Raw genomic sequence first — 18,226 nt, forward strand, 5'->3', positions numbered from 1 at the left:
GGGTAAGTGCTACTTCTTTCTCTTTTGTGAAACAGTAAATTAAAAATTCATGGATGACAATAATTATATTTAAGAAAATAAAAATTATGTAGGGCAGTTATGGCACAAACCAATTTGTTAAGCACTGAATATTTTGTGGTGGAAACTAGTAACGTGGCTCGGCAGAGTGCATTGTGTAAGCACATGAGCAGCTGTGCTGTCCTAGAAGTCGCGAAACTGAAGTAATATTAGTGAGATGGCAAAACAAAATCTTCCAAATATGAAAATCATATTAAAAAATATGAATATATTAGGCTCAGGCAGCTCCAGACATCAGGGGATTGTTTGCCTTTTTTATTTGTGGTTTCTTCAATTTTAATATCATCAATATTTTCAAATAAACCTCAGCAACAGCTAATGCGGAGCTGTTGCCTGTTTCACCATGACAACAAGCTGAACAGAGGAACGTGCATCTCAGTTATCATGCAAAGCCCATGACGAGACAATTACATCGTGCAAAGTTGATTTTTCAACACACTGAGAGAATGAGCCACTTCATTACTGACACCTCGGAAATCTGATTGCCTTGTTGGCCTTTGAATGAGGAAAAATTGCTATTCGGATTCGCAATGGTGAAAAAGAATGCAATACAAATCGCGGAGAAAAAACTGACACGAGAGTACATCCACCAAAATAAAAGAGAAACATGGAAGAGCTCAGAGAGGAGGACAGAAAGACCAAAAGCAAGAGAAGCGTCTAGGAGTTACGGTGGCAGGGGAGAAATGTAATAGCACATTATTGAGGGAAGCATTCGTGCTAAGCTGCTTATTGATAAAAGCACTAATCTGCCTGGCGGAAGGTAAAAGAGGCTGAAATGAGTCGTGATAAAATATTGGAGCTAAAGGCAATACCATCAGAGAGCTGAGCCTCCACACAGTTTTACCTAAAGGACTTTCTCAATATATTGTTGAGTGTGGATCTGACCACCGGCTTCCAAACACATTCCCGGAAGCGAAGAAATGAAACGCCAGAGAATGCAAGAGCCGCTCCCTTTCATCTGCACACGCAAACCACCAGAGATAGCGAGAGAAAATGTCACTGTCTATATGCATACTTATCATAGATTCCCTGCTCACAACGTAAGCAGGAGGATAATTTGATGAAATCAGAGATGCAACGCCTCTGGCGAAGAAATGACAGCGTTTCGTAAACATGCGTGCAGAAAAATGTTTTCGGGCCGACGTTCGCATAAATCAAGCTCCTTGTGGTTGTGCGGAGAAGTATATTTGGGAGGAAATGAATCTGACTGTGAACACATGGATATTACCATAATCATTATCATTATTGTCTTCCTTGTCTTCAACGACACTATCATTAGTCGCACATCTGGGTGCCGCTGTGGTGCGCTGCGCATCGCTGTCGAATAGCTTTACAACATCAGCCAGCGGTGACGGAGAATCCTTCCCGCGAAGCACCTTTTTGATAAGGGCTGTAATTCTTCTTACACGGTAATCATTGGGATGTTAGATTGAAATCACCAACCCTACACACAAAAACAGGGCATGGACATTTACGCAGGCCATCTTCAAGTTTCTGTAAGAGTTTGAGTTCTTTTGAGATGAACAGAGAGTGGGAGAGAGATGATCCAATTCTACTGTGTCAGTTCTGAAAGGCCCATCCCAGCGAGCTTGTCAAGATCATGAGAATCGATTAGCCTAGACTCAAAATGTCACGTCTGCCTCATTTATTTGAAATAGAGATACAACAGAGTGGTGACATCTAGTGAATCATTTTGTCAGGTGAACCGGTTTGAACATACTAAGTTGATTATAGGCCAAAATGTGGTTTGACTACAAAATGGCTGCAGCAAGACCTGAAAACAGCCCTTAGTGATTCTACTGCCTTATCGCTTCGACCGCCATGGACAAGATTACTCATTTGGAATATGTCTGTCCAGTGCACTAAATCCCTCAGCACTTGTCCAGGTCAATCGATTGTGAAGTGTCAGCCAAGACCAGTCATTCCGTAAGTGCCTGCAGAGACCTGTTAGTTCCAGAGAGAGATTCTATACAAACAAGAATGCATATCTGATTCTCCCTGTTGTCTTCATAGTGAGATGTTGTTTTGTAGCTGCAGCTGATACGGTGGAATTTAGTCGTATTGTACTAATTTCCCCCTGGTGTGAGCGATTCTCATAGTATTTTATTGCAAAGTATTTGTTGATAATTGCTCAATTGTTCTTTCCCGCAGGCTGGGGGGGTGCCTCGATCTCTCAAATTCCTGTAAGTGCAGCAGTCGCCTTCACGCTGCGTATGAGCCTTCGAGGCTTTCGCACCTGACAGTAGATTGGTCCACCGAGAGCGAGCGGAGCACTGGCAGTATTGTGCTCTAATGAGAAGCAGTCTGAGAGTATTATGGGCTGTATTCACAGAGGGGAGATCTGAGAGGGTGGGCGCCGGGTTTGAGGTGTACGGGTGCATTCTGCTATGGATATTAGCCAGAACTGTGCTGAGCAGATGCTTAAAATGTGGGATTCTGGGAAGGGCCTTGAGGCAGCCTGCATAAAGGCATGGCTGTCTTACATAGAGAATATATAAGTGTATGAGAAAGTGTACAAAGAGAAGTGGCTCTAAAGGTACTGAATATTTACATTTTTTGGCCTCTCTCAGAGCCTGTGCTGATTTATGGCCATGTTCAATTCGTTATATAGGGTGCATAATTTACTGAAGTGAAAGGGGAAAAGAGAAAGAGTCCACAGAGAAAGGGATAGGAAGAATTGTCTGTGGTAAGGCAACATTTTTGATGATAGTCCTCCTTATCTTTAAGCTTCACTTGCCACAGAATACGAGGCATGTGGTAGATATGGAGATAGAGAGATAGAGGGGAGATATAGGGATGACCTGGCTTGGAGCTTTTTTTGCCTTGAGTGTTCACTTCACGTTTTTGCTCTCCTGGAAGGCTCAACTGAATGCTTAAAGCAGGCTAATCTACATAAGTATAGATGGTATGACCAATTCTATATCATGATATGGATGACCACTATATTACTGTAGTCACTATATAGTTATTTTGGTTGAAAATTTGGCGAATATTATTTAAAATATTACAAATCGTAAAGTGATAGATCAGACAAATATTGAAAATTCTGTCATCATTTACTCACCCTCAAGTTGTTTCAAACCAGATTTAAAATAATGCTTGTAAACAAACTATTTACTACAATAGTAAAGAAATAAACTACTATGGCTTCCAACATTCTTTAAAATATCATCTTTTTTTGCGTTTTAAACAGCTTGAGGGTTAATAAATAAAAACAGAAATATCATTTTTAACTGAACTATTGGTTTCACAAGCTAGAAGTGTTTAATGTCATGTCATTATTTGTACTTTTTGTTAAATTTATATGACATATTTACATTTCTTTTATTTTTCCATGACATCGTACAATTAAATAATTTATAACAAATAAATAAGTCTACAATCACAGCCAAAAATGGATTTCCATTGCATAATACTTTAAAAACATAAAAAAACATATTCGTAAAAATAAAATTAAAACAATTATTATATATAATAGTATACATTTATATCAGTAATTTATACACAGAGATGGTGGCACACCAAGTGAATTCAATTTTAAAAGGCAACAAGTTGTCAGCCCTGCACTTCATTGCTCCTAAAACATGTCTAGAACAGTATAAACAGTGAGAACTATTGGCTCTAAAAGGGTTAAGAGATGTGTTTCACTTATTAAAGCCAGAATATCCAACCCTCCCAATCCTTCTACTATTAAGTTGTAAGCAATGGGAGATGAAGGGCAGCCCATGGTGAGGGGTGGGCAACAGAGTGGTATCTCCGTTTAATAAGTCATTTTAATTGTATGGGTTTAATTTAAGCTCAGATTTACAGCTTCATCACACCAACTCCAAAATAACTGGGATAGTCTCTCCCCTGATCCTTTAATGTGTGCTAATGTCTCCCACTCTAGGATTTTCCGGAGAGGAAAATCCAAGAAAAGAAGTGTTAGATCGTTGCAATGACCAAACGAATTATCAGCACAATACTTGATAAACCCATGCAGCTTTCTCAGTAGCTATCACACAGTCTAACACATTTGGAGGTTATGAAAAGAGTTTCGGGAAGATCCATGATCTGTGAAAGACACAATTGGCGACACACAAACTAAAGAGCCACACACTCAGACAGAGTTCTCTTCATGAAGTCAGGAAATGCCACTGTGAATTGAGTATTGGGTTTTTTAACACCTCAGGATAAGTCTTCCCGAACAAACAAACTCCACTTAATGAGTTTTTACGGACCAGGAAGGAGAGCATTGAAGCCAGTCATCACGCTCAATCTTCACTGGCAATAAACGACAAACAAGGCCACTGTGTTTACACTCATCAGAGCCTAAACTGGTAGAGTTGGAGCCAAGCCTGTCACACGCACCTGAGCACATTGCCGCTCGCGCTAAGTCATGGGTGAGCATATTACCGTTCACTCTGTCACGCTCCGCACTGTACATCTGTCACTCAGCTTGGCTGGGATTTAAATGTTTTATTTTGGTCAATCTGTTAAGCCTGATGTGGATGGGGGGGTGATTCCTCACAAGTTCACATCTGCTCATATATGTCACATGAGTCAACATCTGTCCCTTGTTTATACGTATGTCAGTCTACTCTCGCAGATACAAATATCCATTTATGTAACGTATGTTCTCGAGTGGAAATCTGATCGGATAGGTCTGCTTGCCACCAGCCCACATTTACACAAATAGATCACATGACTGTACGCGGAGGGTTGGAAGCACAAACAGCACGCAATAATGCAACACACTCTCTGTTGCTGGAGTCTATTGTCACTTCCATGCCATATGCTGTCCATCACAGTGTGGGAGCTGCCGTGGGTAAGTGTTCTCCCCAGTCAGTAAGTCTACAAGGCCTGCACTCAACCTGCCTGTCATCTAGCATCTGCTGGCTTCATCAAACAACAGACTGGTACTGATGGAGTCGGGACCCGTGTGACCTTGCTTTCTGTCTCGAGCCTCTGCCCACTAAACCTTACTACCACTCACACTACAGATTACACTCGATTTGAAATTTCTTACCAATTTCACTTCACATACGCACACACACGTAAAGTATGACTGCATCTAGTGCTCAAGTGTTTTCATATTGGCTCATCTGAACTGAGCACATTGAATTGGCATCTAAGTGGGTCAGGCTGAATTGGTATCTGAGCTAAATCTGAGGCTAAGAAAATGACTTTGGACTTCAGTGGCAGCAGGTCAGATGGGCGCCTCTCACTGAGCGGATCAGATTCCATGACCACAGAGACAGCGTGAGCTCGGGCAAATATGCACATTTTACACTCTACTTACACTCAGAAAAATTACAGAGAAATCTAAGATGAGTTGATTGTCATTCATGAGTAAACTGTTTCAGAAAACATTTCATGACTGGAGCTTTGCCATTATGCCCTAAGTAAATTGTATGAAAGTCTATTTTTAAACTGCAAACTGGTGCCGGAAATATACAGCTGCAGGAAAAATTGAAAGACCATTTCAAAATTATTTTCAGTTTTTCTGAATTAACTATTTATAGGTGTTTGCATTTTTGCTTCATTCTGTAAACTAAAAGATTTTTTAAGTTTTTAATCGCTATTATTTGCAGAAAGCGAAAACTGGAGAAACAGGTCAAAATAACAGAAAAGATTCTCTGTATTTTTTAAGACCTCAAATACTGCAATGAAAACAAATTCATATTCACTTTTAAGCAATACAACTGTTATATTTGTACATGTACTTAGGAAAAGTTTAAGAATTTTTTTTTATATGATAATCTCGATTTTTATCACTTTTTCAGAGGTTTAATTTGGTTGAAATTCAACAGACACAGGTCAATTCAATGGGTGGCGTATTAGTTTTTTTAGGCAGATATATCCACATAATGTGATTAAAAATGTGAGTAAAATCACAAATAAACTAACAAATTAAAATAGTCATTTATAAAAATCCTACAACTTTAGTACACTAACTATCGTGAACAATATTAGCACGGCCCATATCAATATATGGCAGCAAAACACTTTTTGTCAACACAATACACACACAATAAAAGATCTGTACCGTTTTTGCGCTGTATTTTGGTTGATTGGTCTTATAGCTGTAATCCGAGTACTGGTCTGAGCCGGTCGAGTTGTCATCACCGCCTGTTCCCACAAAGGTATTGGCAGCAGGGAGCTCCTGGACGACCTGATGCTTTTGAGAGGCAGATGGGGACTGGGCCTGGAGTTGGATGGAGGGCAATGGGGAATTGGAACGGTAGTGTCTGCCTAGATCAGGGCTTCCAGGTGGATATGTCAGAGGCAAATGGATCCTGGGGCTGTCATTTACCCCATCAAGGTTAAATTTCAAGCTTTTTTGAAGGCTGACTTCCTCGTCCTCTCCAAGAGGTTTAGGTGACTTTGGTGGCCTACCTTTTTTCCCTTTTCTCCCCTTGCCACTTTTTGGTCCTTGCTTGGGGGCATACAGATCTTTGGTCTCCTTTTTGCCAGCCTGATAACCACTCTTAGCTTCTCTTTGAAGACGATGCCTGATGAAGACCACCACAATGATCACAGTGACCACCCCTGCCACTCCAGCCAAACTGCCATATACAATGTTGCTTCTTTGGGCAGCTAAACCGTACTCTGGATCTCCTGCAATGTCCATGTCTAGTGGGGTGTACAGACTGTGTCCCACAAGTGCCTCCACATGACTTACATTAGCAATGGTCTCATTTACGTAAATGTGTACCAAGGCAATGGCATGGCGGGTAGGTTTGCCTCTATCACTCACTTTTACAACCAGTCGATGCAGACCACTATGTTTTCGAGTTAACTCCTTGGTTAGTGTGATCTCTCCATCCGTTTGAGAGATATAAAAAAGATCATGCGGGTTTCCCCCAGCAATGCTATAAACTAGCTCAGAATTGGACCCGGAGTCAATGTCTTCTGCTTCAACCACTTCCACAACACTGTTTGGAGCAGCCATTGGAGACAGGCGTCTGAAAGATGAATTTGATGGTTTGGTAACGACGGGTGCATTATCATTCTCGTCCAGGACATTGATTGTCACACCAACGTATGAAGATCTGGGTGGGTCCCCTCCATCCACAGCTTTTAAACGGAATGTATAACTGCTCTCCTTTTCTCTGTCAAATGAGATACTAGACAGAATAGTGCCTGTACCATTTTGGATGACAAATTTTCCCACATCTGGTTCCACAGAAAGTTGTACTTGAGCATTGCTACCCTCATCCATGTCTTGTACTGTTACCATGCCAACAGGGCTAAGGGGTGGCATGTTCTCCAAGACTGAGAAGCTGTAGAGACTCAGCATAAACTTGGGATCATTGTCGTTTCTATCAAGAACCTTAATTACAACTGTAGCGGTACCCCTATGACTAGGAACCCCTTTATCAGATGCAGTAACACGGAACTCATAGCGATCCTTGTGCTCGCGGTCAAGAGGGCTCCGAGCACGTACCTCTCCTGAGTTGGGGTCAATCTCAAAAAGCCCCCTTGTTGAAGAGTCTGCAATAATGTTGTAGACCAGTTCTGCATTAGTGCCACTGTCTGCATCTGAGGCAACAACATCTACCACCTTTTCACCTGGCTGGTTCTCCTCAGCAAACTCCACTTCAAACAGGGTTGGTGAGAAAATTGGCGGATTGTCATTTGTGTCCGTCACTTGGACTTTCAGTGAGTTAGTGCTGGATAGTGCTGGGTTGCCTGAATCTACTGCCACTATCTCCACACGGTAGGCCTTAATCCTTTCGTAGTCTAGAGGGGTTGTGGTCTGCAGGAAGTACTTCCTCTTGTTGTCAACTGAGGAATCGCTAGCTGGTCGAAGCTGGAAAGGAACATCACCTGCAACCACACAGGTCACCACAGCATTCTCTCCTTCATCTTTATCTGAAACCTGCACCAGGGCTACCGCAGTGCCAACAGGCATGTCCTCTGAAATGTTTGCAACCCCCTCATTATGGATCACAAGACCAATGCCACGAATCTCCACTGCAGGGGCATTATCATTCTGGTCTGTCACATCAATGGAAACATATGTTTTTGAACTTTTCGGGGAGGGGCCTTTGTCTCGGGCAACTACGTAAAACTTTAGATTGTTGATCTCCTCACGATCCAATGAACCTTTAACAAATATTATGCCTGTGGAACGGTCTATCCGGAGTAGTTTTGGCACAGGATCAACAGCCTGATGTAATGTGTATTCAATCTCACCATTAGGACCCAAGTCTGAATCATTAGCCTTAACCTGCAAAATAAAAGATTAAATGTTACTTCAACATACTTCGATTGAAATAAATGACAACATAAAATATTTATTTTAAAAAACTATGGTAAAAACAGATACGGATGGAATTGGAAAATAACATTTTATGGGCCATTAAAAATTTTGTCTTCGAAAACGAAAAGAAGATATTTAAAGTTCAAGACTAGTAACAAAACAGAAAGATACAAAACAAGATGTCTGGGGTCTGTACAGAATGATTTTCCTTAGCAACAAGCATATTCTTTTTAAATGTTAAATTCTTCTAATCACCTCAATTATTTAACTCATATAAAACTATTTCCCTTCTTTCCTTAAAATAACTAGCCTTCCTTAAAATAATTTTGGTTGACTTTATTTTATTTGTTTATGTTTACAATGAATGTGCCAAACTGGATTATTCTAGTAATTAGGAAATGCATATAGTGAGCCAAGCCATGCTTCACTAATGTGAAGCATCAAAGTAGAGAACAGACAGTTACTAAATGACAGTAGGGAGGTTGAGACAGCAGTGCTCATTAAAATTTCACACTTCAAGATGATGCAACAGACAATCTTGCTTTGTTTGAAACTAAAGGTTGACTTTGTATGTTTGCAATTTTACCTGCAACACGGAGTGTCCAACTGGGCTGTTTTCTGCAACTTCGGCTTCGTAGGATGATTTTTCGAATTTGGGTGCATTGTCATTGGCATCAGCGATGACGACCCTCAGCAAGGCACTGCTGTAGCGATGTGGATTTCCTCCATCCACAGCTTTGATGGTGAGGTCATAGGAATCTTTCAGCTCTCGATCAAGGTTTCCCAACACAATAAGTTGAGGCAATTTTTCACCTCGGTCTTCTGCAACCTGGAGACCAAAGAGTGCTACAGCCTCTGGTCCCGCAGTTAAGGTGTAGTCAGCTACTCCATTCCTTTCGGTGTCTTTGTCAGTGGCCAGAGGAATTGAGAATAGTGCCCCCACGTGGGTGTTCTCTGGAACTGAGAGGGTGAGAACAGGTGAGGGGAACTGCGGTGTGTTGTCATTGATGTCCTGCACCTCAATCCTTCCCTCTATCAGCCGTGGACTTTGATTCTGAATAAGGTCTGTGACAGACACCTCAAACTCAAGAAAACAGGGTTTGCCTTTGTTACGACAATCTTTCAGTGTCTCTCTGTCTATGGGGATCTCTGTAGTAAAGATATCCCCAGTTTTGCCATCCACCCGCAAGTAGGGAGTGCCAACTTCCAGTTTGTACAGGTGTCCAGAGTCTGGTAGACCCTGGTCAGCTGCCAGACTGCCAATCAATGTGCTGGGAGGCTGTTCTTCATGCACACGGTACAGAATGCCACCCACCACACCAGTCAACAAGTCCAGTAATACTCCCCACAGCAGAAACAACACCACAGGGAGATCCATGAGCCCTCGGAGAGGCAACACCTCAGTCTGCAAAACAGCGTGAAAAAACATGTCAAATTATAAACAAGTGTGTCATGCAGTACTCTTTTCAACAAAGATGGGAAAACAAACTTCCTTTGTGTTTGCCTTTCCATTTATTTTACTAGTAAGGAACTATTTGAGGGTGTAACAGAATTCACACAGCAAGCAATGTTTTGTGTACACATTGTGCACACTAAATCCAAGCTAAGAGTTGTAAAAGCTCTCCGGAAAATGCTTCTTCCCCCGACACCACTAAAAGCCTCCTCTCTCATTATCTTACATTATTTATCATCCTCATTTTTGAGCAGATGATTACTTGGATGTAAAGGAAGGAAAAGCGAATCTACCGTACAAGTGTACCCGTAAAAAGGTGCTTAATACTGTGAAACCCTGTTTCATCTTTCTCTGACATAATGCAATATCTTTATATTTTTAGCCTCAGCCACTGGCTACAAAATGCCTCTTTTTCCAAATCTGGGCATTAAATCATGGCAATTAATACCACACCGGTAAATGTTAACTATCACTCTTTTGAGAGCCTGTCCAAACTAAGCTGCTTTTGGAAATTAATAATTAAGAACAAGTAATAGGACATTTCTTCATGGGATTTTTAATATGAAGGTATGGGTTACCATTAGCAAGAAAAACAACAGCTCAGCAAGCTTTACTATTTACAACATAAATTAATCCATTTTATAAGCAGTTTATAATATACTTCCCTCAATGTATGCTTATCCAGTGCATATACACAGCCAGTGATAGGGCTATTATTTTGGATGACTTCCCTTTAATGAAGGTTACACTCATTTGATTGGCCCATAACATCAAATGGGCAGTTTCTCAATGGAAAGTGCTGATGAGACAAAAGGTTTAAAGAAGACTGCCAACACAGCAAAGAGTCCATTCAGCATCACAGAATGTAAAATATTCCCATTTGTAATACGCTGGTATAATAAGACTCTGCACGCCCAGGTCACGGAGCACCTGAAGGCCAGCCCTTATCTCAAAACACAGATTTACTCAGACATCTGACCTATCGGGGCTCAGAAGTTTCAGGCTAATTTACACACGGTAATGTTCATGTTTGATTTTCCACCTGCTAGGCTTCCTCATTAATCACTAGGCTTTATTTTAGCATCTGCTTTGATCCGTATTCCCCTGGCTTCAGGTTTTTCTCTGTTTAAGCAGCAAATGGATGCTGGATTTTCATTATTTCCAATGTTGGAAGATCTCTTATTGTCCCTTTGTGAGACTGCGGATAGTTTATTGAGCTGTACCACTAAATGTTTTGGTTTTTGAATAGCCCTACGTTAAAATATGCAAAACATCCATGTAATATCTAGAATGGAGCATGAAACAAACAAGAATCAATACAGGCTCAGCAAGCGACCATGGTCCAAAGGAGAGTAAATAAGTGTTATACAAAATAGCTAAACACAAGAATGCATAGAAATCCAATCTGAAATCCAATTTCTTCGGATCTGTTAAGATTGGGAGTGCCGTGTATTGATGCACTAATTGCCCAGGTATTGATGTGTTCTCTTTTTGCATTTGCAAGACAGCCTACTGTCGATTAAACTGTGCTGATAGTGTGTAGGGTAAAAACATGATCAAGGAGTGTGACATAAAGCACAACCTTTGAAGGACTAAGAAACAATTCACACTTGTGGCAGTGAGAGGGTGAATCCGACACTAATGCAGTTAGGTTTCAACAGTGGATCCATTCTAGAAGAAGCTTAAAATATTCTGGCTCAAGAAATGACATGCGTTTTTTTCCAATGGAGTTAATTTGATTGGATGACTTTTCTTGTCAGAATTTTGTTTTCAAAATTTCGAGAATTTTAGTGACTTTTGCAAGTCATTGGCTGATGCATATAGTGATTTGTGAAACCAAGAAATAAAATTGCCCTTCAACCCAGTTTCACTGTATCGTGAATCAAAACGTAAAAAGTATAAAACTTTGTGAGGAAGTAAGAGTGACAATCAAAAAGCCACATTAGGTTATAAATTCCGTTCTAGCTCAACTTTAACAGTAATAACAAATTGGCACTGATTAGCTATTGAATCCACAAGTGGTTTCTAATACTAAATACTAATAATAATATGAATAATAATAAAGCATGGCAACCTTCGTTATATAATAGACACTACAAACAACCCAAGAGCATAAACACTCATCTTGATAAGAGTCTAGAAACACTCAAACTATTTAAGAGCTGTTGGTGTTTCCAACTATTTTGAGTACCTGGCAAACTAAAGGTTATTCTAGTAGCTGTGAACAAGAATGTTTGAAATGGATGAAAACGTACTACATACATTGTATGCCTGTATACGAGCTTATTATATGTACTCTAGCTTATTGAGTATGTCTTAACAGCAATATTTAATTTGAAAGGCCAGAAAAAGGCAGTATATAAATCTCACACAGCTCTGTTGAAATTACAGCAACGACACTTTCCGATCCCTCAAGTCGTACATTTCAAGCTTTGCTCGCAAGGCAAAAGATGCCGGCAACAACTTCAAATTTGAACATGCATGAAATCCACCCCGAACAAGTTCTAAAGTCATTTTTCGCCCAGCTCTTGAGACTGATAGTTCATGCAGACATTTTATTTTCCCTGAAGTATTGTGACCTTTTATTTTTCTGCAGTGCCGTAAATCATCTGTTATCACATTCATTCAGGTTCAACAGGTTTAGCATTTCAGCTCAGCCCAATTAAATCGGTTACCCATATTATTGCCCATACCTCACCCTATGGACAACGCTTTGCAATCTTGCAGCCAAATAAATGCAGTGATTGGAATCCCTTTAAAAGACTATTTGCTTTTATTGAGAATTTATTTCTATGATAAAGTAATTAAACATTTTAATGAGTTTCTTATAAATAAATATAGTTTATAAATATAATCTGATAAATATATTATAATATAATATGATATTGGATTACATTAATCTAGTAGTCTACTGTTCCCAAGTCTATAATGTTCATAGTATTTTGATGCATTTTCATCTCCCGGAGGATAACAGTAAAAAAAGGGGATATCAGATTGAAAGAATGTAAATAACTAGCACTGTATATATATTCATATATTTGTAAAGATAACCTATTGTAATTTCCCAGTGTTGTACACCCCATTTTATATGTGTACACACTTTTCTCCCCTGCAGCTCGGAGAGGGTTGAGGGTGGAGATGGTGTATGGGGGAATCCTGTAATCAGCATTATAGGGACTTGACCAAACATTGATCCTGCTGTTGACCCAGCCAGCCCAGTTGGTCGCTTCACTGCGCTTTCTTTTAAATCTGCATCCCTGTTGAACAACATCCAAGCCAGTGCAGCTGGCTATTACCGCTAATAACATTGTTATACATGGCTTGCCGTTGCGCACAGCATACATTCAACTGGTCGTCCGTCAACTATCTTTATTGCAGCCTAATCTTTACGCGTAAATGTTCGGTACCCGGTGAAAATACGTCTGAGATGACGCAGAAGGTTTAACGCACTCAGTTTACGCTATAATGCAAGTGAGAAACCAATACAAAATTCGAGTCGTTATAAATTATATTGCGGCGATTAACAAGTGTCATTTGGTTATTCGTAAACCCCGCATAACATCCCAAATGATTCTGGAAATGCATATTAGAGCGTCCAAATTACGTTACAATGTCTAAATCATAACGGTCTGCGTAATAAATCATCCCTAATCTCTCAAAACGCAGAGCCACGCGTCGAATATCTAAAAGCACATATCGAGAAAACTCGTCAGCTTTATTAATTTTTCTACTCGCGTCAATAAAGTTCGTTGCCTACCTTCGTCGATCACTTTTTTCCTGCTTGCCAGCTCCCTGCGTCTCCACCAGGGCTTCTGAGAATCGACTACGGTTAATGCTTCCTTCGAGGTACCACAGACACCCCTTCTTTAAAGAATCCAGACATCAAGAAAACGTAAAATCCTCCCGTTGAAAAACAATCCATAAGTGGCGGCGTTATTTCTCCCCGCCATTCCCACGACTCCGCGTCAGGTTGATAACGAAGTATTAATACACGAGAAACAACGGCTGTTTAAATGTCTGTGGTGATTCTTCTCAATACAGAAACAGTTCTGAAACGAACGACTCCTTCCGTCCTCAGTCCATAAATCCTCCAACACTCATATAAGGTTTTTAGGCAATCTGATGGTGCTCCTCGTCAGTCAATTATTCGCGGAACGGTGAGCAAAATATACCCAAAATAATATTAAATGTGCACGGCAGGGCGAGTGGATGCGGGTTTCCCTTTCGTTTCCCTCAGAAGTAGACTGTGAACGCAGTTTTGGCACAGGGTTCTTCTCCGCACAGGGTTAATCCCGCATGCATATCTGTGCATGTCAGAGAGCGAGCGAGTGAATGAGTGAGATTTCTCAACACCGCGCGCTGCTCCTCTCTAGCCGCTCGCGCAAGCGGACGCTCAGAGCGCGAGAAGGTGGGGCTCTCAAACCCTCGCGCCACAGGCTGTTTGATCAAAAAGACACAATTAGGTTAAGAAAATTGTGTAATTGTTAATATCCTGACACGACTGACTTATCGGTGTTTGTTTCACTGTACAGTTGCAGCGGGGCTTCTTTATCTGTTTCATTTTAATTAGATCGAAGTCTTCAACGCATCAGACCCCTCCGAGGGTCACGCGAAGAGCTCTGCTCGTTGCAACGTTACTTTCTCGTGCGTGAATCATAATCTTGAGCAATCGGGTCGTAAAATGCGATGAGTATTGATCGCGGTGGAATGAGCAAATACAGTTTGACGCATTCAACAGCTAAGAGCTGTGCAGGGTATAGGGCGCTCTTTGCTCTTTTGGCGCCACCCACGGGCGTCTGGATGCACACGCGGATGGCAAAGCGTGTTCACGTTGCATCTAATCTACCCCATAAATCCACTCCCCCATCACCACCCACGCTCACGCTCACGCTCACACCGCTGATGTTGTTGTTCTTATTCTGAAAGATGCTGGTGCAGCGTTGGATAACAATTCATGCTGAGAGCAAGACTCGCGGTGACCTTAACACACTGTATGAAAACTAGAGCATTGTGAATGAATGGTGAAGTATGTGATTGGTAGCCTGAATGAAGGCACTTTGCAACAACGGAAATGAAAGCCGCTGAATAAGCATCCCGTGAATTTACTTGTTGTTTAGGGTGGGTGAGTGTCGGTCAATACCGTGATGACATAAGAAATCAAGATCATACGCAAATTGAGTTGTTAGATCTGGTCCACCCGCTCCAAGACGGATTCAAAACAACAGATAAACAGGTGTTGTACTTAAATATGACACTACTACTTCCGATTGGTTTGTTGACTTGGGAAGCTGCTCATTGGTCACCATCTCTATCAAAGTAGGTGAACAGAAGGTAGTCATTAGGTGTGTCCCAAAATCACACACTTATGCACTATTCTACAAACAAACCATTTGCATATGTTATGCAATTCGCCCTCATTCCTAAAAAAATGATACTGTTCCATTTGAGACAATACTATCATAATATTTGTACTATACAAAGTTGAGTAAGGTAGGATGGGGGAGAGCTGTGTCCAATTTGACGAATTGTATTACATTTTATGGGACCTTGAGCATGAGAAATTCATTCGGTGAATGAACAGGAGCGACAGGAGCGATTCCTCCGTCTTTTACATTTTTGTACCAAGAGGTTACGCTGTGACGTTTTGATCTTCTATTGGTCTCACGCACTCACATGACGCGAAATCGCAGGTCAGAGTTCACCAAACTTGAACTTTGCTACGCAATGAAATGCGAAATATCTTTGGACAGACTTGCGTTTCCGGTCTGACGCATTCGCATGCGTACGATGAAAGTTAATGGAAAGAAAAATCAAGTGTGACCGCCGGTTTAGCATGAAGAGGATCATTATGCACCCTCCAACATATTATGGAAACAACAATATAGATGTAATATGAAAAAGTATAAAAGGAGGCCACCGTTATGGACTTCTTACCACATCTTACCCATACATGGTGCTTTATATAAGTGCACAGTGTATAGTATGTCAATTGGAACATAAATACAATCTCACGGGGAGTCGGATTTTGAAACGACACGTGTATGGGAATCTAGCACAGTATGGGAGTCTCACACCAATTGGCATCCGCTATACAAACAGCAAACACCTTTTGTCATCATCTCTGAACAAATTATCAAGATAAGTGCTATGTCATTATAATCATGCTGTATATCGTCCAAAAGCCTTGATAAGATGTGATATTATCACATGAAAGTGGATTGTAAACAGTGAAGATTGTTTTGTCAGGTAAATGAAAAATACAGTCGTACACTATTTGCTTGCATTTTGTGATTTAAAGCTTGAGTGAGGTTTTATGATTAGGTCCAGTTTGCTTTCATCTCATTCAAGAATTATATTAACATTTATACTCATGAACCCACTTTAAAAATGTGCCTGCATGTTTTTAAAGATGTGTGGCTTGTGAATATATATAATATAGTACTTTGTGGTCTGCCAAAACTGTAAAATGGTTGTATGTGACCAGTAATCCTCAAACTAATTCGTAGTTTACTTTGGAAAACGGATGATTCAACGTGATATTTGTAGCCCTTCAATTTTATATAGTAGATGTTTAATGGTTGTAACAGCATGCCACCTGATGCTGTCTGTTAAACGCATGCAGCTCCCACCAGCAGAGATAAGGTCTGTACAAAAGGAAGACAGCATGCAGTTTGTCCTTTGGAAAGAGTGGGACAGACGTTTAGAATTTTTTTGTCATAAACCACACGGTTAATTATTTACACCATGCTGAGGTGTCTTTATAAAAGCTCAAAAAGAACCATGTCAATAGAATTGCGTACCTAAGCCTTTGGCAATAACGTTTTTATTATAGATACAAATCAAACATCACATTTCCTAATAAAAATGTATTAAAATGTATAAATTAATATTCTTGATTTATGTTATGTCTTATTTATTGACAAATACATCATTTTCTGACTACATTAGGTTCTATTTGTGCATTATATACATTTGTCTATTTAGATAATGGTCTGGCTCAGATTGTTAGGGATGGCGCATAGAGAACCCAAATGTAGACAGCGACATTTCAGGCAAGAAAACTTTATTAACAGAAAACCCACGATGGGGCAAACAAAAATATGAACGCAACTGAAGCCTAACAATAACCTCTTAAGAAACACTTCCCATAATGAACCAGCATGGGACAGTAAACACAGGGGCATTAAATAGGGAAAACTAACAAGGAATAGTTACAATGGGCAGGTGAGGGGAATGAAACGCTTACGGGAAGATAGACGGGGAAACGAGGGGGCGTGGCCAACACGCGACAGGTGAGTACATGGCGCAAAGCAAATAACAAAGGCCATGTGCTTACACACAGAACATGACAAACACAAAAGAAATACTGTTACAACCCTGTCCACAAAACTAGAAAACTCCTGACAAGGAGGACATGATCATGACACAGATACTGTAGAAAAAGAAACTTACATGAACAACTCCATGGTATCACTTTTTATCAGGGTTAGGGTTTTGTTTCGCTTAAAAATTCTTCATCTGTTCATAATGTCATCTTTATATAATCATCTTACATAAATATATAGGAATGTGTTAAACACACAAAGCTTTCTCAAACCACATCTCCCTGGTCTTTGAGCAAACATCTAATCCGACCGATGGGGAACAGTGGTGGCATAACTCAGGAGCTTCCAGAGCTGTGCACCGCAGCACGGTCCCAAACCCAGCCCTCGGGGAGAGGCCGGACTCCTTATTTCAGCCAGGCAGAAGAGTTCCAGTATGTGAGTCTCTCTCTCTCCTCCACCAATCTCTCATTAGCGGCGAACAAACAGCTGTCGAGTTACATCTCCTGGGCTCTCATTACGCTCTGCCAGTCATTCCCGAGCCATCTAACGTCCAATCAAAGTGCGGCTTTGCCACACTGTGCCCTCCCACATGTAACGGAAAGAGGGTCAGAGGTCACGTGTTTGTAATCTTTCACTATTTCTTTGCATATCATGAGCAATTCAGCCAAAAAAGCACTTAGCGTCTGATTCCTCACGTACCTTTCCAGCCATCGTAAGCAACAGGTAGCCTAAACAGTAGTAAAAGCATCCTTTACAGAAGTCAGTTAAATACTCCAGACAATAGCAGCTTGTCCCATGAAAGAAGTCTACATTCAGATTTTCTAAAGCCTGAAACCTGTTCTAATGAAAGGTGAGAGACTTTAAAATCACCAGTGTTTTGTTCTTTGATTGTGTAATAGCACTGACTCATTCTTCAGGCAGTTCGCAATAATGACGCCCCCCACTGTCAATCAGTGTATTCAGAAATATAAAAAAGAGGATAAAATCGCATAATGGACCGTAAATCTCAGAGGGGGGTGCAGAGGAGTTGCTTGAGTGAGTGCTCTATTTCACAAGCAAAGCAGTTTGATTATTCCCTTTTATAGAGCATGCGATGGATGGTTTTGACATTTCTTCACAGCA

At 40.7% G+C, this 18,226-nt stretch overlaps 1 protein-coding gene across 1 annotated transcript in view; it reads right to left on the minus strand.

Annotated features, from left to right (window-relative positions):
- The window catches only part of pcdh1a (protocadherin 1a), a gene marked incomplete at its 5' end in the record, with an annotated part of 62,048 nt that extends 52,344 nt beyond the window's left edge, over positions 1–9,704 (minus strand). Inside the window, 2 exons of the mRNA XM_079447826.1 lie at positions 6,107–8,293; positions 8,913–9,704. Of these exons, the coding sequence (XP_079303952.1) occupies positions 6,107–8,293; positions 8,913–9,704 (2,979 nt within the window). The remainder of the gene's footprint in view (positions 1–6,106; positions 8,294–8,912) is intronic.
- Between the last annotated feature and the right edge of the window lie 8,522 nt (positions 9,705–18,226).

The sequence above is a fragment of the Barbatula barbatula genome, assembly GCF_947034865.1.
Source record: "Barbatula barbatula genome assembly, chromosome: 24".
Taxonomy (NCBI): domain Eukaryota; kingdom Metazoa; phylum Chordata; class Actinopteri; order Cypriniformes; family Nemacheilidae; genus Barbatula; species Barbatula barbatula.